This window comes from Oncorhynchus nerka, linkage group LG14, assembly GCF_034236695.1.
Source record: "Oncorhynchus nerka isolate Pitt River linkage group LG14, Oner_Uvic_2.0, whole genome shotgun sequence".
NCBI lineage: Eukaryota > Metazoa > Chordata > Actinopteri > Salmoniformes > Salmonidae > Oncorhynchus > Oncorhynchus nerka.
Window position 1 is genome coordinate 670,645 of NC_088409.1, and position 18,337 is coordinate 688,981.

The window sequence follows — 18,337 nt, forward strand, 5'->3', positions numbered from 1 at the left end:
AGTCTCTCCCTCCCCATAACCCAGTCTCTCCCTCTCCCTCCCCATAACCCAGTCTCTCTCTCCCTCCCCATAACCCAGTCTCTCTCTCCTCCCCATAACCCAGTCTCTCTCTCCCTCCCCATAACCCAGTGTCTCTCTCTCCCTCCCCATAACCCAGTCTCTCTCTCCCTCCCCATAACCCAGTCTCTCTCTCCCTCCCCATAACCCAGTCTCTCTCTCCCTCCCCATAACCCAGTCTCTCTCTCTCCCCATAACCCAGTCTCTCTCTCCCTCCCCCCATAACCCAGTCTCTCTCCCTCCCCATAACCCAGTCTCTCTCTCCCTCCCCATAACCCAGTCTCTCTCTCCTCCCCATAACCCAGTCTCTCTCCCTCCCCATAACCCAGTCTCTCTCTCTCCCCATAACCCAGTCTCTCTCTCCCTCCCATAACCCAGTCTCTCTCTCCCTCCCCATAACCCAGTCTCTCTCTCCCCTCCCCATAACCCAGTCTCTCTCTCCCTCCCCCCCATAACCCAGTCTCTCTCTCCCTCCCCATAACCCAGTCTCTCTCTCCCTCCCCATAACCCAGTCTCTCTCTCCCTCCCCATAACCCATCTCTCCCTCCCCATAACCCAGTCTCTCTCTCCCTCCCCATAACCCAGTCTCTCTCTCCCTCCCCATAACCCAGTCTCTCTCTCCCTCCCCATAACCCAGTCTCTCTCTCCTCCCCATAATCCAGTCTCTCTCTCCTCCCCATAACCCAGTCTCTCTCTCTCCCTCCCCATAACCCAGTCTCTCTCTCCTCCCCATAACCCAGTCTCTCTCTCCCTCCCCATAACCCAGTCTCTCTCTCCTCCCCATAACCCAGTCTCTCTCTCCCTCCCCATAACCCAGTCTCTCTCCCTCCCCATAACCCAGTCTCTCTCTCCCTCCCCATAACCCAGTCTCTCTCTCCTCCCCATAACCCAGTCTCTCTCCCCTCCCCATAACCCAGTCTCTCTCTCCTCCCCATAACCCAGTCTCTCTCTCCCTCCCCATAACCCAGTCTCTCTCTCCCTCCCCATAACCCAGTCTCTCTCTCCCTCCCCATAACCCATCTCACCCTCCCTCCCCATAACCCAGTCTCTCTCTCCTCCCCCATAACCCAGTCTCTCTCTCCCTCCCCATAACCCAGTCTCTCTCCCTCCCCATAACCCAGTCTCTCTCTCCCTCCCCATAACCCAGTCTCTCTCTCCCTCCCCATAACCCAGTCTCTCTCTCCTCCCCATAACCCATCTCTCCCTCCCCATAACCCAGTCTCTCTCTACCTCCCCATAACCCATCTCTCTCCTCCCCATAACCCATCTCTCCCTCCCCATAACCCAGTCTCTCTCTCCCTCCCCATAACCCAGTCTCTCTCTCCTCCCCATAACCCATCTCTCTCCCCTCCCCATAACCCATCTCTCCCCTCCCCATAACCCAGTCTCTCTCTCTGCCCCATCTCCCTCCCCATAACCCATCTCTCCTCCCCATAACCCAGTCTCTCTCCCTCCCCATAACCCATCTCTCCCTCCCCATAACCCAGTCTCTCTCTCTCCCCATAACCCATCTCTCCCTCCCCATAACCCAGTCTCTCTCTCCCTCCCCATAACCCATCTCTCCTCCCATAACCCATCTCTCCCTCCCCCATAACCCATCTCTCCCTCCCCATAACCCATCTCTCCCTCCCCATAACCCAGTCTCTCTCTCCTCCCATAACCCAGTCTCTCTATCCCTCCCCATAACCCAGTCTCTCTCTCCCTCCCCATAACCCAGTCTCTCTCCCTCCCCATAACCCATCTCTCTCCCTCCCCATAACCCATCTCTCCCTCCCCATAACCCAGTCTCTCTCCCTCCCCATAACCCAGTCTCTCTCTCCCTCCCCATAACCCAGTCTCTCTCCCTCCCCATAACCCAGTCTCTCTCTCCTCCCCATAACCCAGTCTCTCTCTCCCTCCCCATAACCCAGTCTCTCTCTCCCTCCCCATAACCCAGTCTCTCTCTCCCTCCCCATAACCCAGTCTCTCTCTCCCTCCCCATAACCCATCTCTCTCTGCCCATCTCCCTCCCCCCTAACCCAGTCTCTCTCTCCTCTCTACCCCATCTCCCTCCCCCCATAACCCAGTCTCTCCTCTCCTCCCCATAACCCAGTCTCTCTCTCCCTCCCCATAACCCAGTCTCTCTCTCCTCCCCCCCATAACCCAGTCTCTCTCTCCCTCCCCATAACCCAGTCTCTCTCTCCCTCCCCATAACCCAGTCTCTCTCTCCCTCCCCCATAACCCATCTCTCTCCCATCTCCCTCCCCATAACCCAGTCTCTCTCCCTCCCCATAACCCAGTCTCTCTCTCCCTCCCCATAACCCATCTCTCTCCCATCTCCCTCCCCATAACCCAGTCTCTCTCTCTCCCTCCCCGTAACCCAGTCTCTCTCTCCTCCCCGTAACCCAGTCTCTCTCTCCCTCCCCGTAACCCAGTCTCTCTCTCCCTCCCCGTAACCCAGTCTCTCTCCCCTCCCCGTAACCCAGTCTCTCTCTCCTCCCCGTAACCCAGTCTCTCTCTCCCTCCCCCGTAACCCAGTCTCTCTCTCCCCCCGTAACCCAGTCTCTCTCTCCTCCCCAGTAACCCAGTCTCTCTCTCCCTCCCCGTAACCCAGTCTCTCTCCCCTCCCCGTAACCCAGTCTCTCTCTCCCTCCCCAAACCCAGTCTCTCTCTCCCTCCCCGTAACCCAGTCTCTCTCTCTCCCTCCCCCGTAACCCAGTCTCTCTCTCCCCCCCGTAACCCAGTCTCTCTCTCCTCCCCATAACCCAGTCTCTCTCTCCCTCCCCATAACCCATCTCTCTCCCCTCCCCATAACCCATCTCTCTCTCCCTCCCCATAACCCATCTCTCTCTCCTCCCCATAACCCATTCTCTCTCTCCTCCCCATAACCCAGTCTCTCTCTCTGCCCATCTCCCTCCCCATAACCCAGTCTCTCTCTCCTCCCCATAACCCATCTCTCTCTCCTCCCCATAACCCAGTCTCTCTCTCCCTCCCCATAACCCATCTCTCTCTCCCTCCCCATAACCCAGTCTCTCTCCCCCATAACTCCCTCCCCATAACCCAGTCTCTCTCCCTCCCCATAACCCATCTCTCTCTCCCTCCCCATAACCCATCTCTCTCTCCCTCCCCATAACCCATCTCTCCCTCCCCATAACCCATTCTCTCTCTCCCTCCCCATAACCCAGTCTCTCTCTCTGCCCATCTCCCTCCCCATAACCCAGTCTCTCTCTCCCTCCCCATAACCCATCTCTCTCTCCTCCCCATAACCCATCCTCTCCCTCCCCATAACCCATCTCTCCTCCCTCCCCATAACCCAGTCTCCCCTCCTCCCCATAACCCAGTCTCTCCCTCCCCATAACCCAGTCTCTCCCTCCCCATAACCCAGTCTCTCCTCCCCCCCATAACCCAGTCTCTCTCTCCCTCCCCATAACCCAGTCTCTCTCCCTCCCCATAACCCAGTCCCTCCTCCCCATAAACCCAGTCTCCCCTCCCCATAAACCCAGTCTCCCCCCCCCATAAACCCAGTCTCTCCCTCCCCATAAACCCAGTCTCTCCCTCCCCATAAACCCAGTCTCTCCCTCCCCATAAACCCAGTCTCTCCCTCCCCATAAACCCAGTCTCTCCCTCCCCATAAACCCAGTCTCTCCCCTCCCCATAAACCCAGTCTCTCCCTCCCCATAAACCCAGTCCTCCCTCCCCATAAACCCAGTCTCTCCTCCCTCCCCATAACCCAGTCTCTCTCTCCCCATAAACCCAGTCTCTCCCTCCCCATAACCCAGTCTCTCCCTCCCCATAACCCAGTCTCTCCCTCCCCATAACCCAGTCTCTCCCTCCCCATAAACCCAGTCTCTCCCTCCCCATAAACCCAGTCTCTCCCTCCCCATAACCCAGTCTCTCTCTCCCTCCCCATAACCCAGTCTCTCTCTCCCTCCCCATAACCCAGTCTCTCTCCCTCCCCATAACCCAGTCTCCCTCCCCATAAACCCAGTCTCCCCTCCCCATAAACCCAGTCTCTCCCTCCCCATAAACCCAGTCTCCCCTCCCCATAAACCCAGCCCTCCTCCCTCCCCATAAACCCAGTCTCTCCCTCCCCATAAACCCCCTCCCCATAAACCCAGTCTCTCCCTCCCCATAAACCCAGTCTCTCCCTCCCCATAAACCCAGTCTCTCCCTCCCCATAACCCAGTCTCTTTCTCCCCATAAACCCAGTCTCTCCCTCCCCATAAACCCAGTCTCTCCCTCCCCATAAACCCAGTCTCTCCCTCCCCATAAACCCAGTCTCTCCCTCCCCATAACCCAGTCTCTCTCTCCCTAGTGCCGCTATATCCTCCAATCGGGATTTTTGGAAAAACGGGGAGTTTGGAGGAAAGCCAAAATGAACGTGTTTACTTGTAACAATAAAGACGGTGTTTTTATGTACTTCCATTGTCCTTCAAGAGCTGCTGAATGTCCTCTACTTTACATTTGGGTAAAGTTGGCAGGAATGTGCAACCCTGATTCTCCTTGCTGGTTGTCTCTGAGGACCGGTCTCCATCTACCCATCTGAGCCCAGTCTTATTCCAGTCACTCCTCACGTAGTCTCTGAGGACCGGTCTCCAGCTGGTATTATCAGGCTGTATAGCTAGCTACGTTTGCTCTGACTCAGTACATTTATTAGCTAGCTACGTTTGCTCTGACTCAGTACATTTATTCGCTAGCTACGTTTGCTCTGACTCAGTACATTTATTAGCTAGCTACGTTTGCTCTGACTCAGTACGTTTATTAGCTAGCACGTTTGCTCTGACTCAGCCCTCGCTTATTAGCTAGCTACGTTTGCTCTGACTCAGTACGTTTATTAGCTAGCTACGTTTGCTCTGACTCAGTACGTTTATTAGCTAGCTACGTTTGCTCTGACTCAGTACGTTTATTAGCTAGCTACGTTTGCTCTGACTCAGTACATTTATTAGCTAGCTACGTTTGCTCTGACTCAGTACGTTTATTAGCTAGCTACGTTTGCTCTGACTCAGTACGTTTATTAGCTAGCTACGTTTGCTCTCACTCAGTACATTTATTAGCTAGCCAGCTAACTAGCATTAGCGGCTAACATGATTCAGGTCCCAACTTGCTAAGAAAAAGACAAACTAGATGTTTACAGATGTAAGAAACACAAACTAATAGTGTCACTATAGAAACCTAGTGGATTGATATTAAGATGCAAAGTGAAAACAGCATCGTTGTCGTCAACATTGTTACATGTGCTGCGGGATGGGGCGGGGCAGGGCGGAGCGGGGCGGGCGGAAGGGCGGGATGGGGCAGGGCGGGGCGGAGCGGAGCGGGGCGGGATGGGGCGGGGCGGAGCGGGGCAGGGCGGGATGGGGGCGGGGCAGGGCGGGGCGGGGCAGGGCGGAGCTGCATTGACCATGCAGACTGACAGGTGTCTCAATGTGCTGCGTTGACCCGACTGAACTTAAGTGCTGCGTTGACCATGCAGACTGACAGGTGTCTCAATGCGCTGCATTGACCCGACTGAACTTAAGTGCTGCGTTGACCCGACTGAACTTAAGTGCTGCGTTGACCATGCAGACTGACAGGTGTCTCAATGTGCTGCATTGACCCGACTGAACTTAAGTGCTGCGTTGACCATGCAGACTGACAGGTGTCTCAATGTGCTGCGTTGACCATGCAGACTGACAGGTGTCTCAATGTGCTGCATTGACCCGACTGAACTTATGTGCTGCGTTGACCATGCAGACTGACAGGTGTCTCAATGTGCTGCGTTGACCATGCAGACTGACAGGTGTCTCAATGTGCTGCGTTGACCATGCAGACTGACAGGTGTCTCAATGTGCTGCGTTGACCATGCAGACTGACAGGTGTCTCAATGTGCTGCGTTGACCATGCAGACTGACAGGTGTCTCAATGTGCTGCATTGACCATGCAGACTGACAGGTGTCTCAATGTGCTGCGTTGACCATGCAGACTGACAGGTGTCTCAATGTGCTGCGTTGACCATGCAGACTGACAGGTGTCTCAATGTGCTGCGTTGACCATGCAGACTGACAGGTGTCTCAATGTGCTGCGTTGACCATGCAGACTGACAGGTGTCTCAATGTGCTGCGTTGACCATGCAGACTGACAGGTGTCTCAATGTGCTGCGTTGACCATGCAGACTGACAGGTGTCTCAATGTGCTGCGTTGACCATGCAGACTGACAGGTGTCTCAATGTGCTGCGTTGACCATGCAGACTGACAGGTGTCTCAATGTGCTGCTGACAGGTGTCTCAATGTGCTGCGTTGACCATGCAGACTGACAGGTTGACAGGTGTCTCAATGTGCTGCGTTGACCATGCAGACTGACAGGTGTCTCAATGTGCTGCGTTGACCATGCAGACTGACAGGTGTCTCAATGTGCTGCGTTGACCATGCAGACTGACAGGTGTCTCAATGTGCTGCGTTGACCATGCAGACTGACAGGTGTCTCAATGTGCTGCTTTGACCATGCAGACTGACAGGTGTCTCAATGTGCTGCGTTGACCATGCAGACTGACAGGTGTCTCAATGTGCTGCGTTGATGCGTTGACCATGCAGACTGACAGGTGTCTCAATGTGCTGCGTTGACCATGCAGACTGACAGGTGTCTCAATGTGCTGCGTTGACCATGCAGACTGACAGGTGTCTCAATGTGCTGCGTTGACCATGCAGACTGACAGGTGTCTCAATGTGCTGCGTTGACCATGCAGACTGACAGGTGTCTCAATGTGCTGCGTTGACCATGCAGACTGACAGGTGTCTCAATGTGCTGCGTTGACCATGCAGACTTGTCTCAATGTGCCATGCAGACTGACAGGTGTCTCAATGTGCTGCGTTGACCATGCAGACTGACAGGTGTCTCAATGTGCTGCGTTGACCATGCAGAGACTGAACACATTGTTACATACGCTGCATTGACCCGACTGAACCTAATAAGTGTCTCATGGTCGAAGGAACAACAAATGATTGAGTCGGGTTGGGCCGGCTCGGGTTCATGATGTGCGCAACGTTGTAGCCTGTAGACCAACTCGTGGCCATTGCTGTGGTGAGAGAGAGAGAGAGAAGTACATCTCTCACATAACCAGATGATATTTCAATGATCTCTCTCCTCCCTCGCTCAGCTCTGATAGATACGAGCCTGCACCTCTCATCTCTCTAGAGTTGAACTTCATTTATTTCCTGATAGAGTCACAGACATGGGAAGGAAGGGTCCTTCATCATTTACTTCCTGATAGAGTCACAGCCATGAGAAGGAAGGGACCTTCATCCTTTACTTCCTGATAGAGTCACAGCCATGAGAAGGGACCTTCATCGTTTACTTCCTGATAGAGTCACAGCCATGAGAAGGGACCTTCATCATTTACTTCCTGATAGAGTCACAGCCATGGGAAGGAAGGGTCCTTCATCATTTACTTCCTGATAGAGTCACAGCCATGAGAAGGAAGGGTCCTTCATCATTTACTTCCTGATAGAGTCACAGCCATGGGAAGGAAGGGTCCTTCATCATTTACTTCCTGATAGAGTCACAGCCATGGGAAGGGTCCTTCATCATTTACTTCCTGATAGAGTCACAGCCATGGGAAGGAAGGGTCCTTCATCATTTACTTCCTGATAGAGTCACAGCCATGGGAAGGAAGGGTCCTTCATCATTTACTTCCTGATAGAGTCACAGCCATGGGAAGGAAGGGTCCTTCATCATTTACTTCCTGATAGAGTCAGAGCCATGGGAAGGGTCCTTCATCATTTACTTCCTGATAGAGTCACAGCCATGAGAAGGAAGGGACCTTCATCATTTACTTCCTGATAGAGTCACAGCCATGGGAAGGGAGGGTCCTTCATCATTTACTTCCTGATAGAGTCACAGCCATGGGAAGGAAGGGTCCTTCATTTATTTCCTGATAGAATCACAGCCATGGGAAGGAAGGGACCTTCATCATTTACTTCCTGATAGTCACAGCCATGGGAAGGGTTCTTCATCATTTACTTCCTGATAGAGTCACAGCCATGAGAAGGGAACTTCATCATTTACTTCCTGATAGAGTCAGCCATGGGAAGGAAGGGTCCTTCATCATTTACTTCCTGATAGAGTCATAGCCATGGGAAGGAAGGGTCCTTCAGCATTTATTTCCTGATAGAGTCACAGCCATGGGCAGGAAGGGTCCTTCATCATTTACTTCCTGATAGAGTCATAGCCATGGGAAGGAAGGGTCCTTCATCATTTACTTCCTGATAGAGTCATAGCCATGGGAAGGAAGGGTCCTTCATCATTTACTTCCTGATAGAGTCATAGCCATGGGAAGGAAGGGTCCTTCATCATTTACTTCCTGATAGAGTCACAGCCATGGGAAGGAAGGGTCCTTCAGCATTTATTTCCTGATAGTCACAGCCATGGGCAGGAAGGGTCCTTCATCATTTACTTCCTGATAGAGTCATAGCCATGGGAAGGGTTCTTCATCATTTACTTCCGGATAGAGTCACAGCCATGAGAAGGGACCTTCTTCATTTACTTCCTGATAGAGTCACAGCCATGAGAAGGAAGGGACCTTCATCATTTACTTCCTGATAGAGTCACAGCCATGAGAAGGAAGGGACCTTCATCATTTACTTCCTGATAGAGTCACAGCCATGAGAAGGAAGGGACCTTCATCATTTACTTCCTGATAGAGTCACAGCCATGGGAAGGGTTCTTCATCATTTACTTCCTGATAGTGTCACAGCCATGAGAAGGGACCTTCATCATTTACTTCCTGATAGAGTCACAGCCATGGGAAGGAAGGGACCTTCATCATTTACTTCCTGATAGAGTCACAGCCATGACAAGGGAGGGTCCTTCATCATTTACTTCCTGATAGAGTCACAGCCATGAGAAGGGACCTTCATCATTTACTTCCTGATAGAGTCACAGCCATGAGAAGGAAGGGTCCTTCATCATTTACTTCCTGATAGAGGCACAGCCATGAGAAGGGTCCCGGTGGAGCTAACACAACCCTGAAAAACTGAAATACATTTGGCCAAAGTCACAGAAATCACTGCTGTCTGTTCAGAAATAAATGAAATAATTCAGAATACTACACTAGGAGTAGGTCTATAATTTAGCCACGGAGGATCGATAGCTTGTTTATTTTTTTTAATAGCCTAGCTGTGGATTGTGTATCGTCCAATCACAAGGCATCGCCTACAGTCTGTAACGCTTAACATATCTGACAGTGAACAGCATTGCAGCAACAAACAAACAAACAAACAAACAAACAAACAGGCCTTTCGCATTATTTCAAATACAAATCACGGGACAGCACAGTTTGGAGAGCTGCTGAGATAAAGACTGTATGTAGTCTACAAAAAAAATATTTTATTAAACTTCCAAATAGACCTATCGACTCGAACAGTGTTGTTTACCAAACTAGAGACGGGCTTTAGGCACGAGCCCATTGGCCATGGCCTGTGAGGGAGCTGCACGTCATTGGGTGAGTGGGTGAAACTAGGCAAGCTTGTTTAGGACTATAACTTCCTCATATTGTACCATGTGTCTCTCTTCCACACACCTCGACCTCGACTGTTGATGGATTCAAGACCAGGTCGTTTAATGATCTCACATTCTCCATTTGTCAGTGTCAAAGCAGCCAATCATTAGAGTATAAGTTGAGTATATCTACTGCCCCATTCTCCATTTGTCAGTGTCAAAGCAGCCAATCATTTGAGTATAAGTTGAGTATATCTACTGCCCCATTCTCCATTTGTCAGTGTCAAAGCAGCCAATCATTTGAGTATAAGTTGAGTATATCTACTGCCCCATTATCCATTTGTCAGTGTCAAAGCAGCCAATCATTAGAGTATAAGTTGAGTATATCTACTGCCCCATTCTCCATGTCAGTGTCAAAGCAGCCAATCATTTGAGTATAACAATTTTAAAAATCTGTTAATTCTCCAGTCGTGTATAATTACATAGAATTGCATTAAATGAGTTTATAATTTATTTATTTTTAAAGTCTAATTTTTCCCAGACCCAAGGCTACAAACAAACAAATCTTCAAGCGCCTCTACTGCCCCATACCACTTTAGCCTGTTTCTCTGCTGTCTGTTCGTTTAAATTGGTTTTGTACACTACAGGGCACCACTATATGTTGGGGTCATGGGTCAGTGTCGTGCAGAGACTGGGCTTCTTAGAACACATGACTGACCAATCAGCTGTGAGGAGATATCTCAGTTACTGTTCTCCATTCACTACTACAGACCTACTACATATCTCAGTTACTGTTCTCCATTCACTACTACAAACCTACTAGATATCTCAGTTACTGTTCTCCATTCACTACTACAGACCTACTACATATCTCAGTTACTGTTCTCCATTCACTACTACAGACAGACCTACTAGATATCTCAGTTACTGTTCTCCATTCACTACTACAGACAGACCTACTAGATATCTCAGTTACTGTTCTCCATTCACTACTACAGACCTACTAGATATCTCAGTTACTGTTCTCCATTCACTACTACAGACAGACCTACTAGATATCTCAGTTACTGTTCTCCATTCACTACTACAGACCTACTACATATCTCAGTTACTGTTCTCCATTCACTACTACAGACAGACCTACTAGATATCTCAGTTACTGTTCTCCATTCACTACTACAGACCTACTAGATATCTCAGTTACTGTTCTCCATTCACTACTACAGACAGACCTACTAGATATCTCAGTCACTGTTCTCCATTCAATACTACAGACAGACCTACTAGATATCTCAGTTACTGTTCTCCATTCACTACTACAGACCTACTAGATATCTCAGTCACCGTTCTCCATTCACTACCACAGACCTACTAGATATCTCAGTCACTGTTCTCCATTCACTACTACAGACCTACTAGATATCTCAGTTACTGTTCTCAATTCACTACTACAGACCTACTAGATATCTCAGTCACTGTTCTCCATTCAATACTACAGACAGACCTACTAGATATCTCAGTTACTGTTCTCCATTCACTACTACAGACCTACTAGATATCTCAGTCACCGTTCTCCATTCACTACCACAGACCTACTAGATATCTCAGTCACTGTTCTCCATTCACTACTACAGACCTACTAGATATCTCAGTTACTGTTCTCAATTCACTACTACAGACCTACTAGATATCTCAGTCACCGTTCTCCATTCACTACAGACAGACCTACTAGATATCTCAGTCACTGTTCTCCATTCAATAGACTACTAGACAGACCTACTAGATATCTCAGTTACTGTTCTCCATTCACTACACAGACCTACTAGATATCTCAGTCACTGTTCTCCATTCACTACTACAGACCTACTAGATATCTCAGTCACTGTTCTCCATTCACTACTACAGACCTACTAGATATCTCAGTTACTGTTCTCCATTCACTACTACAGACCTACTAGATATATCAGTCACTGTTCTCCATTCACTACTACAGACCTACTAGATCTCAGTTACTGTTCTCCATTCACTACTACAGACCTACTAGATATCTCAGTCACTGTTCTCCATTCACTACTACAGACCTACTAGATCTCAGTTACTGTTCTCCATTCACTACTACAGACCTACTAGATATCTCAGTCACTGTTCTCCATTCACTACTACAGACCTACTAGATATCTCAGTCACTGTTCTCCATTCACTACTACAGACCTACTAGATATCTCAGTCACTGTTCTCCATTCACTACTACAGACCTACTAGATATCTCAGTCACTGTTCTCCATTCACTACTACAGACCTACTAGATATCTCAGAGTTACTGTTCTCCATTCACTACTACAGACCTACAAGATATCTCAGTTACTGTTCTCCATTCACTACTACAGACAGACCTACTAGATATCTCAGTCACTGTTCTCCATTCACTACTACAGACAGACCTACTAGATATCTCAGAGTTACTGTTCTCCATTCACTACTACAAACAGACCTCTAAATTGCTCACTAACATACACCCAGACCTCTGATACTAACGACCTTTTTAGCAACCTCTCATGCTCGCTCGGGTTATTACCCAGAATTCAGTACCGTAGCTTGTTAGTGAGAGAAATGAGGGACATGATCGGAGAGACCTTTCCCTTCCTCGGGACAGACTGTCTGTCAGTCAGTTGGACTGAGGGCCAACGAGCTGCCCGGAGAAACAGGGTCTGATACGGAAAATAGCAGAGGCTCCGGTCAGAGGAATGATCTCTGATGAGGTACTGACTGACACACGGGAGACATAATGAGAAACACTGAACATTCTGAGCACACACACACACTGAAGGACACACACACACACACACTGAAGGGACACACACACACACTGAAGGGACACACACACACACTGAAGGGACACACACACACACACACTGAAGGGACACACACACACACACACGGAAGGGACACACACACACACACACTGAAGGGACACACACACACACACACACACACACACACACAAAGAATAGCAGTAGGTTTTTCCAATTCGAAGCACAAACCCAGTGTTCTCACGTACCTTCATCAAAGTCGGCGTCGTCCTCGGTGTGTTGAGGGAAGGGGAAACAGTTGGTGATCTCTAACCTGTCCTCCACTACCAGGCCCAGTAGTACACCCTGAACCACCTCACTGCCCTGACCCTCCTCCTGGTAATGCTTGATCATCTTCAGGACCACCTGTAGAGGGAGAGATAGGGAGGGTGAGAGATAGGGAGGGTGAGAGAGAGGGTGGGAGAGAGAGAGGGTGGGAGAGAGAGAGGGTGGGAGAGAGAGAGGAGAGGGTGGGAGAGAGAGAGGGTGGGAGAGAGAGGTGGGAGAGAGAGAGGGTGGGAGAGAGAGAGGGTGGGAGAGAGAGAGGGTGGGAGAGAGGGTGGGAGAGAGGGTGGGAGAGAGGGTGGGAGGGGTGGGAGAGAGGGGTGGGAGAGAGGGTGGGAGAGAGGGGGAGGGAGAGAGGGTGGGAGAGAGGGTGGGAGAGAGGGGGTGGGAGAGAGGGTGGGAGAGAGGGTGGGAGAGAGAGGGTGAGAGAGAGGGTGGGAGAGAGAGGGTGGGAGAGAGAGGGGGTGGGAGAGAGAGGGGGTGAGAGAGAGAGGGTGAGAGAGAGAGAGGTGAGAGAGAGAGGGTGAGAGAGAGGGGGAGGGAGAGAGAGGGTGGGAGAGAGAGGGTGGGAGAGAGAGGGTGGGAGAGAGAGGGTGGGAGAGAGGGAGGGTGGGAGAGAGAGAGGGGAGAGAGAGAGGGGGAGAGAGAGAGGGTGGAGAGAGAGGGGGAGAGAGAGAGGGTGGGAGAGAGGGTGGGAGAGAGGGTGGGAGAGAGAGGGGGGAGAGAGAGGGGGGAGAGAGAGGGGGAGAGAGAGAGGGGGAGAGAGAGAGGGGGGGAGAGAGAGGGGGAGAGAGAGGGGGAGAGAGAGAGGGGGAGAGAGAGAGGGTGGGAGAGAGAGGGGGGAGAGAGGGGGTGGGAGAGAGAGGGTGGGAGAGAGAGGGGGGAGAGAGAGGGGGGGAGAGAGGGGTGGGAGAGAGGGGGAGAGAGATAATTTCAGAAAAGGGCAAGACAAAGTATTTGTCAGAAACTGACCAAGCCAGACACTATAGAGGATTATTAGTCTCCACTAGACTCGGGGAATAATCCTGACTGTGTGGACACCCACCTGTAGCACGCGCTAAAGCAGGTATATCTCACTGGTCACCATAACAACACCCACCCGGAGCACGCGCTCCAGCAGGTATATCTCTCTGGTCACCATAGCAGCACCCAGCCATAGCACGCGCTCCAGCAGGTATACAGTATCTCACTGGTCACCATAGCAGCACCCAGCCATAGCACACGCTCCAGCAGGTATATCTCTCTGGTCACCCCCAAAGCCAATTCCTCCTTCGGCCGCCTCTCCATCCAGTTCTCTGCTGCCAATGACTAGAACAAACTGCAAAAATCACTGAAGCTGGAGACTCATATCTCCATCACTAGCTTTAAGCACCAGCGGTCACAGATCACTGCACCTGTACATAACCCCGCCTCTACACAGCCCCGCCTCTACATAGCCCATCTCTAAATAGCCCATCTAACTACCTCATCCCCATAGTGTTACTTGTATTGTGTTGCTCCTTTGCACCCCAGTATCTCTACTTGCACATTCATCACTCCAGTGTTTAATTGCTATATTATAATTACTTCACCTCTACGGCCTATTTATTGCCTCACCTCCTTAATCTCACCTCATTTCCACTCACTGTATATAGACTTTATGTCTACTGTGTTATTGACTGTATGTTTGTTTACTCCATGTGAAACTCTGTGTTGATGTTTGTTGTGTGTCACTGCTCTGCTTTATTCTTGGCCAGGTCACTCGAAATGAGAACTTGTTCTCAACTAGCCTTCCTTGGTTATATAAAGGTGTTCTCAACTAGCCTTCCTTGGTTAAATAAAGGTGTTCTCAACTAGCCTTCCTTGGTTAAATAAAGGTGTTCTCAACTAGCCTACCTGGTTAAATAAAAGTGTTCTCAACTAGCCTTCCTTGGTTATATAAAAGTGTTCTCAACTAGCCTTCCTTGGTTAAATAAAGGTGTTCTCAACTAGCCTTCCTTGGTTATATAAAGGTGTTCTCAACTAGCCTTCCTTGGTTAAATAAAGGTGTTCTCAACTAGCCTTCCTTGGTTATATAAAGGTGTTCTCAACTAGCCTACCTGGTTAAATAAAGGTGTTCTCAACTAGCCTTCCTTGGTTAAATAAAAGTGTTCTCAACTAGCCTTCCTTGGTTAAATAAAGGTGTTCTCAACTAGCCTACCTGGTTAAATAAAGGTGTTCTCAACTAGCCTTCCTTGGTTAAATAAAGGTGTTCTCAACTAGCCTTCCTTGGTTAAATAAAGGTGTTCTCAACTAGCCTTCCTTGGTTAAATAAAGGTGTTCTCAACTAGCCTTCCTTGGTTAAATAAAGGTGTTCTCAACTAGCCTACCTGGTTAAATAAAGGTGTTCTCAACTAGCCTTCCTTGGTTAAATAAAGGTGTTCTCAACTAGCCTTCCTTGGTTAAATAAAGGTGTTCTCAACTAGCCTTCCTTGGTTAAATAAAGGTGTTCTCAACTAGCCTTCCTTGGTTATATAAAAGTGTTCTCAACTAGCCTTCCTTGGTTAAATAAAGGTGTTCTCAACTAGCCTTCCTTGGTTAAATAAAGGTGTTCTCAACTAGCCTTCCTTGGTTATATAAAAGTGTTCTCAACTAGCCTTCCTTGGTTAAATAAAGGTGTTCTCAACTAGCCTTCCTTGGTTATATAAAAGTGTTCTCAACTAGCCTACCTGGTTAAATAAAGGTGTTCTCAACTAGCCTTCCTTGGTTAAATAAAGGTGTTCTCAACTAGCCTTCCTTGGTTAAATAAAGGTGTTCTCAACTAGCCTTCCTTGGTTAAATAAAGGTGTTCTCAACTAGCCTTCCTTGGTTAAATAAAAGTGAAATAAATATAAATATAAAAATAGACACCATGGAGGGATGAGGCCTTAGCGCTCTGTTCTAGAGAGAACACACCGGAGACGCGGAAGATAAGTGGAATAAACATGAATATAGAGGCCTTAGCGCTCTGTTCTAGAGAGAACACACCGGAGACGCGGAAGATAAGTGGAATAAACATAGAGGCCTTAGCGCTCTGTTCTAGAGAGAACACACCGGAGACGCGGAAGATAAGTGGAATAAACATGAATATAGAGGCCTTAGCGCTCTGTTTAGAAGAACACACCGGAGACGCGGAAGATAAGTGGAATAAACATAGAGGCCTTAGCGCTCTGTTCTAGAGAGAACACACCGGAGACGCGGAAGATAAGTGGAATAAACATAGAGGCCTTAGCGCTCTGTTCTAGAGAGAACACACCGGAGACGCGGAAGATAAGTGGAATAAACATAGAGGCCTTAGCGCTCTGTTGTTCTAGAGAGAACACACCGGAGACGCGGAAGATAAGTGGAATAAACATAGAGGCCTTAGCGCTCTGTTGTTCTAGAGAGAACACACCGGAGACGCGGAAATAAGTGGAATAAACATAGAGGCCTTAGCGCTCTGTTGTTCTAGAGAGAACACACCGGAGACGCGGAAGATAAGTGGAATAAACATGAATATAGAGGCCTTAGCGCTCTGTTGTTCTAGAGAGAACACACCGGAGACGCGGAAGATAAGTGGAATAAACATAGAGGCCTTAGCGCTCTGTTGTTCTAGAGAGAACACACCGGAGACGCGGAAGATAAGTGGAATAAACATAGAGGCCTTAGCGCTCTGTTGTTCTAGAGAGAACACACCGGAGACGCGGAAGATAAGTGGAATAAACATGAATATAGAGGCCTTAGCGCTCTGTTGTTCTAGAGAGAACACACCGGAGACGCGGAAGATAAGTGGAATAAACATGAATATAGAGGCCTTAGCGCTCTGTTGTTCTAGAGAGAACACACCGGAGACGCGGAAGATAAGTGGAATAAACATAAATATAGAGGCCTTAGCGCTCTGTTGTTCTAGAGAGAACACACCGGAGACGCGGAAGATAAGTGGAAGATCAAAAAGGACAACAGTGTGAATAAAACAAGAGTAACAAGCTGAAAAACAACAGGTCACAAGAGTTCTTCATAAATCACATTGATAAGAGCAGAAGCAGGTCGAGACCAACAGACAATCTCACACTGCTGGAACAGAGGAGAGGTTGAGGAACCCTATTGGTTATTAATACCAGGGAGCCATGTGGGACCATGGGAAATAACAGACCAGGGAACCATGGGAAATAACAGACCAGGGAACCATGTGGAACCATGGGAAATAACAGACCAGGGAACCATGTGGAACCATGGGAAATAGCAGACGAGGGAACCATGTGGAAATAACAGACCAGGGAACCATGGGAAATAACAGACCAGGGAACCATGTGGAACCATGGGAAATAACAGACGAGGGAACCATGTGGAACCATGGGGAATAACAGATGAGGGAACCATGGGGAATAACAGACCAGGGAGCCATGTGGAACCATGGGGAATAACAGACCAGGGAACCATGTGGAACCATGGGGAATAACAGACCAGGAAACCATGTGGAACCATGGGAAATAACAGACCAGGGAACCATGTGGAACCATGGGAAATAACAGACCAGGGAACCATGTGGAACCATGGGAAATAACCGACCAGGGAACCATGTGGAACCATGGGGAATAACAGACCAGGGAGGGGGAATAACAGACCATGTGGGAACCATGGGGAATAACAGACCAGGGAACCATGTGGAACCATGGGAAATAACAGACCAGGGAACCATGGGGAACCATGGGGAATAACAGACCAGGGAACCATGGGGAATAACAGACCAGGGAGCCATGGGGAACCATGGGGAATAACAGACCAGGGAGCCATGGGGAACCATGGGGAATAACAGACCAGGGAGCCATGGGGAATAACAGACCAGGGAGCCATGGGGAACCATGGGGATTAACAGACCAGGGAGCCATGGGGAATAACAGACCAGGGGGAATAACAGACCAGGGGCCATGGGGAATAACAGACCAGAGCCATGGAACCATGGGGATTAACAGACCAGGGAACCATGGGGAATAACAGACCAGGGAGCCATGGGGAACCATGGGGAATAACAGACCAGGGAGCCATGGGGAACCATGGGGATTAACAGACCAGGGAACCATGGGGAATAACAGACCAGGGAGCCATGGGGAATAACAGACCAGGGAGCCATGGGGAATAACAGACCAGGGAGCCATGGGGAATAACAGACCAGGGAGCCATGGGGAATAACAGACCAGGGAGCCATGGGGAATAACAGACCAGGGAACCATGGGGAATAACAGACCAGGGAGCCATGGGGAATAACAGACCAGGGAGCCATGGGGAATAACAGACCAGGGAGCCATGGGGAATAACAGACCAGGGAGCCATGGGGAATAACAGACCAGGGAGCCATGGGGAATAACAGACCAGGGAGCCATGGGGAATAACAGACCAGGGAGCCATGGGGAACCATGGGGATTAACAGACCAGGGAACCATGGGGAATAACAGACCAGGGAGCCATGGGGAATAACAGACCAGGGAGCCATGGGGAATAACAGACCAGGGAGCCATGGGGAATAACAGACCAGGGAGCCATGGGGAATAACAGACCAGGGAGCCATGGGGAATAACAGACCAGGGAGCCATGGGGAATAACAGACCAGGGAGCCATGGGGAATAACAGACCAGGGAGCCATGGGGAATAACAGGGAGCCATGGGAACCCAGGGAGCCATGGGGAATAACAGACCAGGGAGCCATGGGGAATAACAGACCAGG

At 49.7% G+C, this 18,337-nt stretch overlaps 1 protein-coding gene across 1 annotated transcript in view; it reads right to left on the minus strand.

Annotated features, from left to right (window-relative positions):
* LOC135574923 (eukaryotic translation initiation factor 3 subunit H-like) overlaps positions 1-18,337 on the minus strand; it is an 82,508-nt gene that overhangs the window by 48,083 nt on the left and 16,088 nt on the right. Inside the window, exon 2 of the mRNA XM_065027043.1 lies at positions 12,564-12,720. Coding sequence (XP_064883115.1) covers positions 12,564-12,720 — 157 coding nt within the window. The remainder of the gene's footprint in view (positions 1-12,563; positions 12,721-18,337) is intronic.